General features: G+C 39.3%; 1 protein-coding gene and 1 long non-coding RNA gene across 7 annotated transcripts in view; one reads left to right on the top strand and one right to left on the bottom strand.

Annotated features, from left to right (window-relative positions):
• The window catches only part of NRG1 (neuregulin 1), a 464,304-nt gene that overhangs the window by 293,551 nt on the left and 154,494 nt on the right, over nucleotides 1-16,259 (bottom strand). For 3 of the 6 annotated variants that reach the window (XM_072030964.1, XM_072030966.1, XM_038170102.2), the window contains exon 2: nucleotides 1,526-1,600. The exons of 1 other annotated variant lie outside the window; for it this stretch is intronic. In XM_072030964.1, coding sequence (XP_071887065.1) covers nucleotides 1,526-1,600 — 75 coding nt within the window. The remainder of the gene's footprint in view (nucleotides 1-1,525; nucleotides 1,601-16,259) is intronic. 2 more of the 6 variants (XM_072030969.1, XM_072030970.1) reach the window with 1 other exon arrangement.
• Nucleotides 11,072-14,536, top strand: LOC119714363 (uncharacterized). The gene is made up of 3 exons (XR_005261488.2): nucleotides 11,072-11,779; nucleotides 12,263-12,461; nucleotides 13,007-14,536. It is a non-coding gene; the product is annotated as an uncharacterized lncRNA (long non-coding RNA).

Here is a 16,259-nt window from a genome sequence, read left to right as displayed (position 1 = left end):
GATAATGCTTGATTTTAAAATCCACTTCCACCCGGCACAAATAGAGGCCTAGATCCCTCAAATGCATGCTGTAATTTCACAGTGAGTCATCCTGTTGATCTCAAGGCTCATGTCCACGTGTTTACTGACACACAGAACTGTTCACAGGGTTGAGGATACAGCTGCTTAAACATCTGGTTTGATGCACTATCCAGGATATCAACACTTCCAAGCAACAGTTTACAGAGGCAACCATCAGACTGCACAAACTGTGGGACTTAAATAAACAATCAGAAAGCTAAAAGGGAGAAAAAAATACTGTGACTCACTCAAGCATATGGGACACAGAATTATGGCAAGAAGAAACAACCAATTCTTTGCCTAAGAGTCACAAAACAGTGAGACATTAGTTTGTGTGGTAAGTTTTCCGTTTTTCATTGTGCAGCACAAGATCAGATTTCAGCATAACTTATGGTAACAGTGTTACAGTTATATTTAGAGTTTTTGAGCAAGAATTTAACAAAATGTCTTTGAATAAATTCATAGCAAGCTGTATCTTCATACATGTACCAAAGATAGAATACGTAGCAGATGCATGGAAAATGTTAGAACTATGCTGAAGAAACACGGCTAGAATGTACAGGGACAATCCCATCACTGTGCAGTAGCTTGCTTTCTATGTACCTTTCAATGAATGTATGAAAAGCTAGAAATTATATAGCTCTGATGGTCAGTCTTGAACCAATGACAGACAAGGTCTGCTCACTCAGTCCCTAATTGAGGGCGAGGGTGTTATTGGACATACCAACTTGGAAGGAGAAGGGGGCACACACAAATGGAGTCTTGTGCTGGGTCTCAGGCCAGATGGTTTAGCTAAAACCTACATCACCATGACATTCTTAGACCCACAGACTGTTTTTCCAGAGGCCTAAAACTGTTTTCACTGAATATTCTGACTGCCATGTCTTTTCCCATCTGCTGGTGTCTGCATTTGCCATCACCACTTTTCGTCTCCTCCAGATCATCCACTTGTCAACTACTCCTTTAACACATGAGCTCCTTCCCCATCTATCTTTTCTGTGATACTAGTCCAAGTATTTCTGGTCCCAGGGGAATCACCAGGAGGAAGACACATGACAGGAGTGCAGAGGAGCAGGTGTCGATTTTCATTTTCTCTTTGCAATGCATTTTATCCTCTCTGCCTATACCCCATGAAGAGTGTCTCTTCCCAACACACGTATTAGGAGAAGAAGCCAATGAGGTCTTATACTGTGCAAAGGCTTATCTTCACCTGTCAGGTGCTCCAGGGAGCACCACAGAATCTAAGCAATAGCAGTGAAATTACCTCAAACCCACAAGAAGGGTGTCACACTTTTAGTGGGGCATCGACTACTTGGCAGGCTGCTCCAACCAGAGGGAGTGAGGGTTAAAACACTTACCCCATCCTTCCTCCCAAAGCCCTCTGCAAAGTTCTTGCACCTTCCACATGCACATAAAAACAACACAACACCTTTTCAAGGAGTTCCTTGATTAGAAATTGACTCACTGTTGTAACTGCTGTTGACGTCCGTCTGTGTTGGTGCCAGGCTGTACTGAATTGGCCCTTCAGAGGTGGCCCTTCCTGACAGTAAAGGGGAGAAGAGAAGGGAGGAAGGGAAGGGAAAGAGAAAGGAAAGAAAAAGGGTATATTTAGATATTTATTTATTTTTGTATTTATTACTGAACAGATCTGCAGAGTGTAGCATTGTTCTGACGCCACTGTTGTAACTCCCACCCCCCTCCAACGCACACACACACATACACACATGCACACAAACACAGATACTCCAGTAGAAATCTGGAGAGGCTGATTGCCCCAAGACCTGCCAGAGAGACTCATTTGTTTTGTCTGAGTGCCAGCTCACTGAAAATACCTTGTATTGGGGTCATTAATAGGGTGGAGGGCACACAAGATGTGGAACTGGCAACAGGTATGCACAGGACTTCATTGGCATGTAAGACCTCCACAGATCAGGCTGTCAGTCTCAGTAAATCTTTCAACATAACTTTCAGGACAGATACATGTGATGGGACCTGAATGCTAAACGTGAGCAAATCAGTCCTGCTGTCTTGTTCATTAACACACATCAAACGCAGCAGAAAAAGTATCTTGGCAGCTTTTCTTAGTATGAATATGTAACCTTGTTTCCTCAGAAAAACTCAATCCAACCCCGCTTTGGTATTTAGGATATGCTTGACTCAGGTCAGAAAAAGTTGTGTTATTAACCTGACATACCTCCTTAGCATACTGCACTTGTGAATTTGCTATGCAGGGAACAGTCCCCGCAGAAGGTCCAGAGATACTGCCGTCAGACTGTTCTGACATCCTTCATTCCAGACATACTGCTCTGTAAATGAGGCACCAGAGGTGGATGGCAGCCTCTTAGGTTGAGAACACTTGAGTACACCTGTTTTAACATTTGAGATCTTGCTGACTACATTTCCAATCCTTTTCTCCACTCCTTGGTCTTATTACTTTCTCATTTGAACAAGGTCTGGGTATCAGAGTTAGCCTATATATCCTTGCTCTACTTGCAGTGTTGATGGAGGACACTGATGTGTGGGCTGTACTGTGTGCAACCCAGTGAACCTTAAAGATTCTTGGGGCTTTTAATGAAAATAGTTCCTGTGCTGCTACGATGAAGCAAACAAGAATCCATAAGTACAATAGGTACAGGGCCATGTATAGGGCAGGATATTTTACTAGCAAGAAACAGAGGAGTGCAACATCTTTCTTTCAGTCCTAAGTCTCTTCCTGACAATTAAGGCAACAGTGAGCAAGCCTAGCTATCTCTCTGTATATAAGCACTGTATATATTGAACTCTGGTTTCTCTTTAATCTCCCTCCCTGACTTGTTCTAACAGATTTTGGCTGGGCTATAAACACTACTTAATAATGAAGATGCATGATAAAACAGCATTCACATTAGTTATAGCATTTTTCAGACAGGTTATGCGGAATTAATTCTTCACTTGGGAAAGCACTGGAAATATAACTGAACACCATCTAGAAAGGCTCATTATACTAATTAAAGAGCAGTTAATGCTAAGTTATTGCTGACTGATGTTTTCCTTTACTCATCTGAATGCAGATGAATGCCATTGAAGTAATTTCTGTCTTGTAAGAGCAAAGACTGAGGAAGAACTCCACATTTATAATCTCCACCTAGCAGCACAACCAACTGAAATAGGATATAGCACAATCCCTCTAAACTCTGACAGAATACAAATTTTCACATTTCTTGAGCTACTTTGTCTGAAGGCTCCAGTCATTTACGGGTTTTTGAATGTTTATTTGTATCTATATCTGCTTGCAGTAACTTTTCATTAAAAACAGTAATAACTCAAACACTTTCAGACTTTTCAGAATTGCCTAAGAGAATCAGCAAAAAAAGGTAATTTTTTATAAGCTCTTGCCATCTTGCTGTTTCCTATGTAAGAGGAATATAGATTGTCTCAGTGAGAGGGAAGCAAGGTAGATGATGCATTGGGCTACTTTTTTTTTTTTTTTTTTTTTTTTTTTAAGATTGCATAATTTTCAAAACTAGATTTTATTCAGTGCTATTTTTTTCCTTATTTTTTTCCTTTCTTTTCCAAAAGTGCCTTCTCATGTCTACTAAAAAACATCACACTACCTATGTAGCCTTTCACGTGCTTCCTGTTTATGAAATAAACCACTTCTAAGACATTCTTATTGTTTATAACGATTTTCCCAGAACTTGTCCTCATCTATTTCAAGTCTTTTGATCTCCAGCCTCTATTCGTGCTGTTCCTCACTTCAGTTTGCACAATAGCTTTGTGTTCTTTAATTGCATATCATTTTAGTACTCATATATCACAAAGCTTTTTCCCCTGTCCCTCCTCCCCCCCCTTGCTTCCTTACTTTTTTAGACAGTAGGTAAACCACCCAATATTTTCCATTAATCATTACTGATTTTATTTTGTCTTTAATTCTTTAAATATTTCTTTACATGGAAGATAATGTTCTTCACTGGTGACTATAGAAATTGGGTTGCTGAGGAAAGCACTGATCAAATCAACTTTTAAATTGCATGTCAGTCAAAACTGAAACTTCTCAATTGTCAGGTTTACAGAGGCCTCTCTGTATGAATGCTGGGTTAAGACATTTTGCCACCCTATCTTTCTGTGAATCTCTTCAAGAACTGCATCTTCAAAGCAAAAAAAAAATAATAAAAGAAAGTAAGACACCCAAATTGATTTTTTTTTAAGTATAAACAATGCCCTATCTTTCTACTGTTGCTCAGAAATGTTTGCTTCATTTGTCAATATCTAATTTGGATTTTAGAATCTATTATTATTATTATTATTATTATTATTATTATTATTATTATTATTATTATTATTATTATTGTTATTATTATTAGTTCCTTTGTGGGAAACTGCATACTCTGTTTCATGATCACTGAGGCAGCACTACATATAAAGCATTTTTATGTGCCTAAAAAACCACTTCCAATTAAAATTACATTTAAAGTTTTGTCAAATTTTTCCTTTCTTGTAACACTTGTCTTATTTACAGCTTCATTTCTCTGTAGTAAGTGAAAATGAGAGAATGATGGCTCCATTAAAACAATGAAAGATGCAGACAAAACAATGCAGCAGCATTTGTGGTAATGCAGAGCACCCTGAAAACTTGATCCCTTCCTGCTCAACAACCATAATATCAAAGGCCTGAAACTTGTATTTATTTTTGAATGGTCATGATTTTCAAGGTTGGGTTAAGAAGAGAAGGCCAAAAGGATCTTAATGGCTGTCTTCTGCCACTGTACAGAAGGGGAGAGAGCACATGGAAGACAGTCTCTTCTGAGGGATGCACAGAGGAAGGTCCAGAGGCAATGGGTACAAGCTGCAGCACAGGGCACTTCCATGAGATCTTAGGAATGATTTATTTTCTTTTTTCTTTTTTTTTTTTTTTTTTCCCTGGAGAGATGAACCATAAGATCAAATTCTCAGGAACATTTCAGGTTCTCCAACAAAATATATATTGTTTCATACATATTCATACATATATACATGTATATACAAAAAGAGAAAGAGAGAGAGAGAGGGAGAGAGAGAGGGAGAGAGGGAGAGAAAAAAATGACCTTACATCCTCCTGAAAGGCCAGACTATGTTCTCAAATGATAAAGTGCAGCACTGATGTTTCAGGAAAACAATATCATTATCTCAACAAAAACTAAACAGACCTTATATCTATAGATGTCAGACAGATTTTATTCCTAGCAAATTTCACACAACTTTCTCTATTGTCACCCAAGCTGCTGTCATTGATTTTAGTAAAATAGATCTGTCCCCTCATATACATCCACACTGACTTCTTACAGGCCTGACAATTTTTAAAGATGCCTGTGGAATAAAGACTCAACATATGAATTATGTGGCCAGAATCAAAAAGACAGAAACAAAAGAGTGCCTATAAAAGCAAATACCACGGTGATCAAAAGCCAGCACTGAGACTGAAAATAAAGATCCTCATTTACCTGATTTAAAAGCAAGAGCTTTAATCAGGATGCTTGACATTTTAGCATGCTGCCCTTACTACAGGTATATAGGAACATTGAATCATTTAGGTTGGAAAGGACCTCTAAGATCATCAAGTCCAACCTTTAACCTAGCACAGACAAGTCCACCATTAAACTATGTCACTAAATTCCACATCTACATGTTTTCTGAATACCTCCAGGGATGGTGGCTCACTCACTTTCCTCGGCAGTCTTTTCCAATACCTCACAACCCTTTCAGTGAAGATATTTTTTCCTAATATACAACCTAAACCTCCCCTAGCACAACTTGAGGTCATTTTCTCTTGTCTTATCACTTGGTGCTTGGGAGAAGAGACTGATTCCCACCTTGCTACAACCTCCTTTAAGGTAATTGTGGAGTGCAATAAGGTCTCCCCTGAGCCTCCTTTTCTCCAGGTGATAAAACAAAATGAAACAAAACAAACAAACAAAAAAACCTCCCTCAGCCACTCTTAAGATTGTTCTCTAGACCCTTTGTTGCCCTTCTTTGGACACACTCTAGCACCTCAATATTCTTCATTTACTGAGGGGCCCGAAGCTTAATGCAGTACTTGAGGTACTTGAGTACTTGAGTACCAGAGCCGAGTACAGGGGAATGATCACCTCCCTGGTCCTGCTGGCCACACTATTCCTGATACAAGACAGGATGCTATTGACATTTTGGCCATCTGAGCACATTGCTGGCTCATGTTCAGCTAGCCAATACCCCCAGCTCCCTTTCCACTCTTCCCCCAGTCTTTAGCATTGCATGGGAGTTATTGTGCCCCAAGAAGAGGACCCAGCACTTAGCCTCGTTGAACCTCAAACAATTGGCCTCAGGCCATCAGTCTGGCCTATCCAGGTCACTCTGTAGAGCCTTCCAATTTTGGTGCTTACAAGAGCTGTGTAAGAAAATCCCTCTGTAGCTTGCCTTTTAGAGACACACTCTGGGATATAAAAAACACAGATTTCAGCCTATATCTATCAGTTTTTCTGACTTTCCTTCAGCTGTGGGACAAATCTCTTTTGAAAGGGCCTGTCTTTCCTGAGGCTGAAAAAGCATAAGTTTTTCTTAGAAGGAAGGATCCTTGTTTTTCAGCTTGCTTCAGATTTTAACCCTAACAGAAAAACAGGGTTTTTCCACTTGCAGTACAAGCCCTGATTTAATGCTCTCTTCTGTGACCCTAGCTGCCACTTTCACTCAGGAGACACATCACATCTTCTTATAGCAGATACTATCCGTTTCCATAACCTCCTCCCACTTCTTTTGAAAATATTATCATACATCTTCCAGTAGCATGTAGCAATCCTGAATATCAAAGACCCACTGTGATTTTATATCAAGATACCAGAGTCTGAGCTCACAGAAGACTGCATTGCTTTTCTCATTTAAAGTAATGCATAGGAAAAAAAAAATAAATGGAATTTCAGCTTTTTAACCTGGAGCTGTTAGTAACAAGCAACATGTAAATAACAAAATCCTAGTACATGCAGATGTCCACAGCTGGGAAGACAAAATTGCCTAAGCACTTAATCTTTGTCTGCAGGGTGAATTTTAAAAGTATGCCGTTTCAGAGAATGTTTTAACCTGCTACAGGTTGCCAATTTTCACAAACAGAACAAGACAGATAAGACAATAGTGATCTATACTTCTGCATCCTTCCTCCACACACCACCACCTCCAAGAGCCAGAGGTCTGCAAAAAAAAATGAAATCCTAGAAGACAACTCCGAACCATGTTGCACCATCATGGACTTCTCCTTTCTTTCTTTGTTTGTCCCTGATGGTCATAGTGCCAGACACCAAGTTTTCCCATTGGTCAAGCTAAGTTGTGTGGGCTTCCTATAACACCAGCTATCAGCACAAATTGATTCCAGACCTTAGTGACATTATGCAGGATAAAATGCGTAATTCTAGGACCACCTTCTAAACAAAGGGTTACAAAGAGAGGTCAGACTGCAGGATTACACTTGTAGCATGCTTTGGTGAAAAAAATGAACCAGATGGTTGTGAAAGGACCTAGCTGAGACATCTCACAGCAGGGCATTGAGAACACTTGTGTATCCCTGTGGAGCTCTATACTCCCCTTTCATTCTTTCTTTATACACAAAATCTTTCATAGCATGGTGGTGGTTCTAATTATAGAACAGGAATTTCTTTTGATAAGGAAGAAGCTTGCCCACTGTAGCACACTCACTGTTCCTTTAATATCTGAAAAAACTCCACTTAAAAGGCAGTGGAATGGTGGCTCAGCATGTGCTTAAGGTGCTTAAGTTAAAGAGCGCACAGATAGGCTCATTTCTTGCTGTTCTTAAAACTGGAGTGCTATCCTAGTAATGTTCTCTTAACATAGTTTGCAAGTATAATAAATAATTCCCTGACTCTACATTAATATTTCTGTGTCATCCCAGAGCACTCCACTATGACTTATGCGGCAGCATGGAGCACAACTACAAATAAAACTACTGTGAGTGCTATTGATAGTGTCTAGCATTATCAATACAGGAACTGGCTGACAGTAAATAAATACATAAATAACCATGAGTGAATAATTCTTGTGTCTAATGACTAATGTCTAAGTATTTTCAACCAAAAATCAGTGACTAAAGACAGATAAATGGTAATCTCTTAACTTTTGCTGTGAAAACTCTTAAAACCAAAGCTGGATTTTACATGTTCTTGCTCTCTAAAGTGGCATTGAGTGGAACATTGTTGTGCCTTTCTTGAAAAAAAAGGAATACGAAAGAAACATCAAAGTACAGGGAACAAGGCCAGCTTCTTCCAGTGTAAGGTGTCCATGGCAGGGGTGTTGGAACTAAATGATCTTTAACGTTCCTTGCAACCCAAATAATTTTATGGTTCTGTGATTCTTGACTCACATTAAGGAATCGGTGAGCTAGTTGAATCTTGGCATTTGTCATTCATTGCTCAAAAAGAGTTGCTGGTGGCACCATTAAATCTGCTTTTTATATACATTGAATTTTGAATGAATGTGTGCAATTTAGTAGCCCTGTATGCTATGAAAGACTTCTGGACAACCATAAGCAAAAACATTTCCTGCGAGAGTTTTCTCCCTGGTATGAACCCAGGCAGAAAATATCCCATGTGTCGATGATGTTTCTGTGGTCTGCCTTTATGGAGATGCACACATCCTAACAGGTGACACCTTCTTAGGCTAAGGAAAATAAATCTGAGCTAAGGAGTGGTAGGTCTATGAAATCTTGCAAATGACAGAAAAACATTAGAAGGAAACATTTTTTCACCATCATTTCTCATCCAATAATTAGGAAGCAGCAAATGCAGCAGTTTCAAAACAAAAGGATGGTGCTTATTCATGCAACCTGTAGTTCAGCTGTTGAAATCCTAGCTTCAAAGCCCTGTAAATACTAAAAAATATGCAGACTCCAGAGCCAACTGAACAAATTCAAAGAAAAAACTCCATGGGCTTCTAAACACAAGGACTTCCATTCTGTCTCACAAGCCCCATAGACACTAATTTCTGAATGTTTTGATAATGCCCTGGGAAGCAACATTATATGTTTCCCCTGTTCTTGTAATTTCTTTTACAGAAATTCCTGTCTGGAGATAGGATATCTGTGTTAGTGAACACTGTTCTGATCCAGTACGACTTTTTTTTTAATGTGACATGCCCTTAATAATGGTCCTTTATGAGATGTTTTTATGGTCAGGATATCAAAACTTAATCATTTCAGAGAAGAAAGAATTATATGAAATCGAAGTCACCTGCACCTAGGAAGCACAAGACTTCAATCCACCTCTGATAATCATATTTTATCTTTGCTCTTAATTGGGGAATGAACATGAATTCCAGAACAGATGGTGCATAATCACCAGGGCAGAAAACACGGGATCCAAGGGAGAGGAAGACAGCATCTCCCAACTGCTTGGAGAGACAGCAGACAAGAAGGAGGTGGTGACAGCTTGCAGGAAGCTAAAAATAAACCCAGATTATTGACATAGCCTTGTTTGCTTCACAGTTGTGTGATGGAAAGACTAGATTTGCCCATTGTGTCATGAAAAAAAGGTCAGGTCATTCTGGGCTCTGTTTAATGACAAAAAGACCAGCCTAGGGAAAAAAAATAAAATAAAATCCAATAGTGACAATACACAGTCACTATTACATGTGGGAAAGTACATTTCTTTCAAAGTATTTGCCATAACAATACTAAATAAATCTAGGATAGACAGGAACAGTTTTCTAAGAAATCCTGACTTTGGTGAGAGGAGAATGAAAAGGATGCACCAGGGATGGTTTGGATTATTTGGAAGTTATATTGCTGAAAGTGCTAAAAACCACATATTCTGAAGAGTCATCCAAGCTCTTTTAAAACCTTGAAACCAATATGCTTGAAAATTGCGAAACCTGAACTCACAGCCCACTTGAAAAAGTGACTAAACCATCTTTAGAGTCTTTGCTTTCCTGTAAATTTTTGCATCCCGGCCACTGTTTGTGCTTTCAAAATGGTTGCTGTTTGTGTCCTCAGAAAGGCTGCCACTTATGTATACAAAATCCCCCATGCTTCTCTTTATGCCCACCCTTCCCTTGCTCTAAACTGACTACTGTTATTTCTATACATCTCACACCCCCTTTGGCTGTACAGCCAACTAACCAATGTAAATTCCCACTTCAGAGGAACCTTCCTCAAGTGAATATAACACATTGAAGCAGACGACTAATTTCTCAGCTTGTGTCCCACTCTGCAAGCAGAGTCTTTGTGAAGGTGAGTAGTGATTGAGTGATGCCTGCATGGACCAAGCAAGACAACGGTGTGGGTCAGCACATACTGATACACAGTATTTTATTTGCAGGAAATGATCTATGCCCTTGTCCACTGCTTATTGTACAGACACCTTTCCTACAGTGGTCATTTCTTAAACGTTTTATGAAAAAGCATTGTTTTCAAACCACTCTTCAAGCTTTAACTGAAATGCAGTATACCTGCTATGTCTTCCTACACACATCCCTATAGCAAATAAATTCCATTTTCTTTTTATTACTAAGGAAGTTTTTAAGATTACACCCATTACAGTAATGTTTCAGTTGGAAATAGAGAATTTAAAATGTAAACTTGAAGATGGATACTTGAACTGGATAATTTCTAGGATAGCATTTTTATAGTACCATTTTCCTCCTTATCAGAAATTCACAGTACATATAGCTGTCAATCTCTACAGGAACAAGTATATCTTTCTCATATGCTAACTTTATTAGCCCTTTCTCACCTTTATGTGCCTCACATAATTCACTTGCTGTGTTTACTTGTACTTGTACTTGTACTTGCTCATGTAATGAGCAAAGTCTTTATTGTTCAGTACAAATAAAAACAACAACAAAAAAACTTATTTCCAGCTTTGATATTACTTAAAGATCAGATAAACCAGAAAAATACAGCATAGCTTAATTGTTGTTTGCATAGTCAAGTTAGGTTTCAGTAGAAAACTGAGGGGGAGTAAATTTACATGCAAGGTACTGAAAACTAGCGTCAACTTCTTTGAGATATCTTTCTCATTTTGATTTTAAAGCAGTGCTACAGAGTTCATACTCCATGCCTAGAAACCCTCTCACAGCATCTGTGCAGCTTGAAGATGTTAGCTGAGCTTTTTAGGTACCAAAATGTAGAATTCATTCCTGTAAAGTCAGTTTGCATTTACAGTACAGAGAGCCTAAAATACAACCCAAAGTGGACCAGAACAGCCTAAGAACATGAGACAACTCCAGAGCTGTGTCATTTTCTCTATTGCTCTAACGGGTTACATGCTGCTGAGTAGCTTGGTGAAACTTTTTGTTGCCTGGCTATAATTTGGACCAGGCTCAAAGCAGCTGTACCATGCCCAGTGAATAGGGCAGGGCCAGGCTACAGAAGCAGCCACCAAAATCTCACTCATTTTTGCGGGTGGAGGGACACTTCAAGCCCAGTTTTATACAGCCATTTCAGTTATTAAGAGTAGAACTGAGTAACTGCATTTAATGAGAAAACTGCATGACTGGAAATAGTCAAACCATTTTTCACATCAGTGGAGAATCACAGCTGAGCTTCACTTCCTCACACAGACAGCTAAAAAATGGAATCAGCTGTTTTCAAGCTGGGACATAATCAAAGTCAATGCATTAAATACAGCATCCATCCTGGCTTGTGCAGCTCCGTAAACTCTTCTTTTTGTACAGGTGGAGAAATGTCTGTATCTTGAATGTTTTTCTCACAGTTTTCTACAACATGGTAGTGTTTTAAAGTGCTTTCAGACTAGTTAGAGCATTTAACATTGCCAGATATGCAGGGATGAAGCATGGATTAGTGCTGACAATCAGACTTAATATTTTTAATCAGAATTAGCATTATAAAAATAGCCCAGAAATCCAAAGGAGAAGGATTACAGCATTTAAAATAACCCAAGATATCTCCTATGATGTAGCAAGTATCATTCATTCTGTTTACACCTATGGCAAAACTAGTTTGAGCATACCAAGATTATGCTTATTTTGCTCTGAGACTTAATATCTTCTATCAGAAGAAGAGTTACATTTCAGAAATGTTCGTTACTCAAGCTCTAGGAGTCTCTGAAAGATAAGAAGGCATCAGAATACCAGTTACTTCAAAGACCAAAAGCTTTAAGCCAACAGATGTACTGAATGAGAGGAACATAGCCTAGGAGCTCAGCTTCTCAGTCCCTTACACCAACATTTTTATTGCTCTCTCTTCTAGATTTGCCAGCATATGGACACAAAAGGAACATGTACTCTCCAAGGAACAGCATTTTTTTTAACTAATTGAAATATTCTCCGAAGAGAATTCTGGATGTCTTCCCATAGTGTATGGTCCACATGCACTTTCAGTTACTGGCCTGTTTAAGGACAGAGCAATAACTCCTGCAGTGGTGGATTTGCTGAAGGAAGCAAGGCAGGTGTGTCTCTGCAGAGGATGAATGGGATAAGAGAACCTCTCCCTTTCTGGCTCTAGGATGGGTGCATCTAAGACACTTGGTTCTAACTGGCAGTTTTACCCGGTCAATAAGTTCTTCACCGAGAGGGTGGTTGCACACTGGAACAGGCTCCCCGGGGATGTAGTCATTGCACCAAGTCCGTCTGTATTTAAAAAGCGATTGGACTGTGCACTTAGTTACATGGTCTAAACTTCTGGGCAGACCTGTGTGGTGCCAGGAGTTGGACTTGATGATGTTTATGGGTCCCTTCCAACTTGGGAGATTCTATGATTCTATGATAACAGACAGTTTTACCTGGTCACTATTTGCTGGGCTTGAAGAAGCACTTTATTTTAAAAGTTGAACTATCTAGCTGCTTGGATTGAATATCTCACAGCTTTAGTTACATGACTGTGGTGCAAAATAATCCCTCCTGACCCCAAGGCTCATATCCGCCCAGGCATGGAAAGCAAGGCACTGATGTAGTTCCTTTTTTTTTTTTTTTTTCTTTTTTTTTTTTTTTTCAGGTTAATATAGGGTTCATTTCACTGTCTAAACGTGGAAGCCTTCCAAAACAAGGGCAGATCCAGACTCAACAAACTCCTTTGTCTCTGCATTACTCCCTTTCCCTACATAACTCTTTGGATAAAGGAAGAAAAGGAAGGACTCTTCCAACCCACTGCTTCTCCCCTGCAGTGAGCTAATATACACCTTAGGTCTGATGGCATCTGGCTGCTGCAAGGCATTAAAGCTTTGGCCTTTTCTTAGTCAGAATCCAGCTTCATTGCGAGCAGCAGGAAATCCATGTGATGCAGGTAAATGCATTATCTGAATATCTTTTGACATGCATAAGTAGAAGAGATGGCCATTTCAGTAGCTCCTGTAAAAGACATTTTCTAATACATCCATGTCAAACAAACAATACCTAAGCCATAAAACTTTAGGGAAAGAGAAAAACAAAATGAAACAAAACAAAACTGAAAGATCAGCAACACAATCATCTTGGAAGCTCTCCTCATTAGAGGTAGTCCCTGAGCAGAGAAATAAGGTCAAAGCAGAATGAGAGGCAGAAACACTCAGAGAAGAGTAAAACCAACACTGGTGTGCTTTGTCAGCTGATGAAAGGCCAGGTGAAGACAAGAGCTGATTTTCCGTTGATCAGAACAAGCTGATGGGTCAGGCCCATCTGGGTCTGTTAAGGAGAGCTGAGCTTTGGCCCACCTCTACTCTCCTTGAAGTCCCCAGCTGCTTTAGCATGAATATCAGTAGTAGCAGCAATTCTGAAATCTAAAGAGCTACCTTGGGCATTAGTGGCAACAGGCAGAGACATATTGTGAGCACATTTGAAAATCTGATTCTTAATCCAATCCCCCCCCCCCTTTTTTTTTGTTTCTTTTTGCCTCTGACTTCTATTAATTAGATTGAAACTACATACTACTGATCTGCAGGGGACAGGTGAAAAGTAAAATGTTTGTGGAACTAACTTCTGATTAAAACTCTTGAATAATCCAGTTGCCGAGACAGGGTGGAAAAAGGTTGAGGGATAAATAAGGAAGTGGAAAGCATTAGAAAGATGCAATTTCAATATATTTTTCACTGTACTCTTTAAAATGATAAAACCCAGAGACCTCAGGCATGAGGTAATTTTCCCCAGCATCCTGCTTTCTAAAAATATCTGCTAGCTCTCTGCTTTCTCCACCTAATTAAAAGGACTGATGTCAGAGCCTTTGGTTATGTCAACAGTTGCCCTGCCTCCATCTTGCTCCTCTTTCCTACCTATAACAACAGATGCTGTGTGGGTCTGTGATAAGCAGAGTCACAGAGCTATGCCAAGACCTTCCCTTAAATGTGTCAGGGAGGGGTGAGAGGAATGAACTCCAGAAGAGTATAGTCAGGCAGAAGAAGAAAAACAGAAAGGAAACCCTGACCAAAAGCAAAACTTGCTCTTTCCATTCATTCACATCTTCTGTTTGTCTACCCTACAAAAAACCCAGCTCATGCAAAGCCTTCAAAGAATTCAAAGTCTAAAAGAACACTGTATATGGTATCAATATAGTTGATCCTGTTTGGGGACTGAGGAATAGGTTAGATGTCTTCAGGGACTCTATTTCTTGATATGCAGCTGTTATTCTGATGCAGATACTCACCTTTCACGGACACATCGCAGAAGATCGATTTATAAGCTATTAAGTATTCACCAGAATTTCTCTCAGGATGTGTTTTGGGGAGCTTAATGTAGTCCTCACCAAAACATAGACCTGAAGAACCAGTTCACAAACAAAGTATGACTACTAGACACCTTCATGCAATTGTCTTTGAGGTGTTAGTAGCATACTGAGGTGAAAACTTGAGCTGAACTTTAAAAATGCACAATGTAATGCTTAAAAATCAAATGTGTGGAACATATGAACTTAATTCATAATTTTTGGAACATGCACTTAAATAGATTCCAGGCATGGCTACATTAAATGCCAAGTGAATTTTCACTGATCTAATGAATACAAATTTTCTATGTATGGGATCCTTTCTAAAAGAAGAACCTCAGGTATAAATCTCATAAATGTAAAGAAAAATCTTGAAAGGATGTTTCTGCTTTTGAGAACATGGGAGAAGAGCTGTGACAGGAGAGGTTGGCAGAAGTAATAAATATTTTATCAGAAACAGGATTCCCTCCTCTTCTTGTAAATCATCCCTCATGTACCAGAAGACAAAGCCTGTCTAATTACCATTATTTTACATGGTCTTTGGGTATCTAAGGATCTGCTTGCTTTTAAACAAGTAAATTGCTAAAGGTGAAACCATTATTGTGATGGCTGAAGCACTGAGGTAAATTTCCTAAGACCAATTTTGCCAGGCAGGGTGCGAATTTCCAGGAACCCACAGTTATCATCATTAAAATTGGACAACTTGTCATAGTGATGTCCTGGCTCATGGAGCAGGACATTCACACCTTGCAGTGCTGAGTGCTAACTAATTATTTCCAGCAAAATTAGATTAAAGATCAAGACCTGGAAATAGGCACCTTTTTGCACCCTTTTACCATTCAATTCTTTTGCAATCTTCAGTTCATTCTCTCTCTTTTCCCATGCGGTCACACTCCCACACACTTGTCAAAATTTAAACTTAACTCAAACTCCATCTGTATAGATGCAAAGCCAAGGGGAACTAAACAAACCTTACTTGCAGCCTACGGGCATAAATAGTAATCAGTTGAATTCAGGAAGAGGGACACAACTTTAAGACTTAATGCCCTAATGTCTTGTTCACTTGTATCATGCATGATATTTTTTGCACCGCACTCTGGTGTGTTTGACCTTCATGGAAGTAACATTTAATTCCTAGAAAATATGACCGTGCATTTCTCAAAAAAATATGTCTTTCTAAAAATGCTGCTTCTGGGCTCCCTTAAGAGGCCTGGATGAGGAATGTCTCAACTAAAATGCAGACTCTAATCTCATTCATAGCTGGTCAACAATGGGACCTATGACTTTCTGTCAGTTCCTGGAAGACTTCATGAAGGCAGATACAAACTCTTCCTTTTCCTTGTAAAGGAATCAGTACCGGCATCATTACCACCATGACAAGGTTCTTCCACAGCGTGGGAAAGAAATATGGCACCAAGCAATGGCATCAGATAATTATTGCATACTTTTTAGCAACATCCACACTGACTGCTATTACCACCTGATGATCTCCAGAGTTTGAGAAAAAGAGGTATCGGAAAGCTTTTTGATTCATTAAAACTGAGGAATGAATTATAAAATCAATACATGACAAAAT

This window comes from Anas platyrhynchos, chromosome Z, assembly GCF_047663525.1.
Source record: "Anas platyrhynchos isolate ZD024472 breed Pekin duck chromosome Z, IASCAAS_PekinDuck_T2T, whole genome shotgun sequence".
Classification (NCBI taxonomy): Eukaryota; Metazoa; Chordata; class Aves; order Anseriformes; family Anatidae; genus Anas; species Anas platyrhynchos.
The sequence above is the reverse complement of the archived record's forward strand: the minus strand, read 5'-3'. Positions and strand labels throughout refer to the sequence as shown.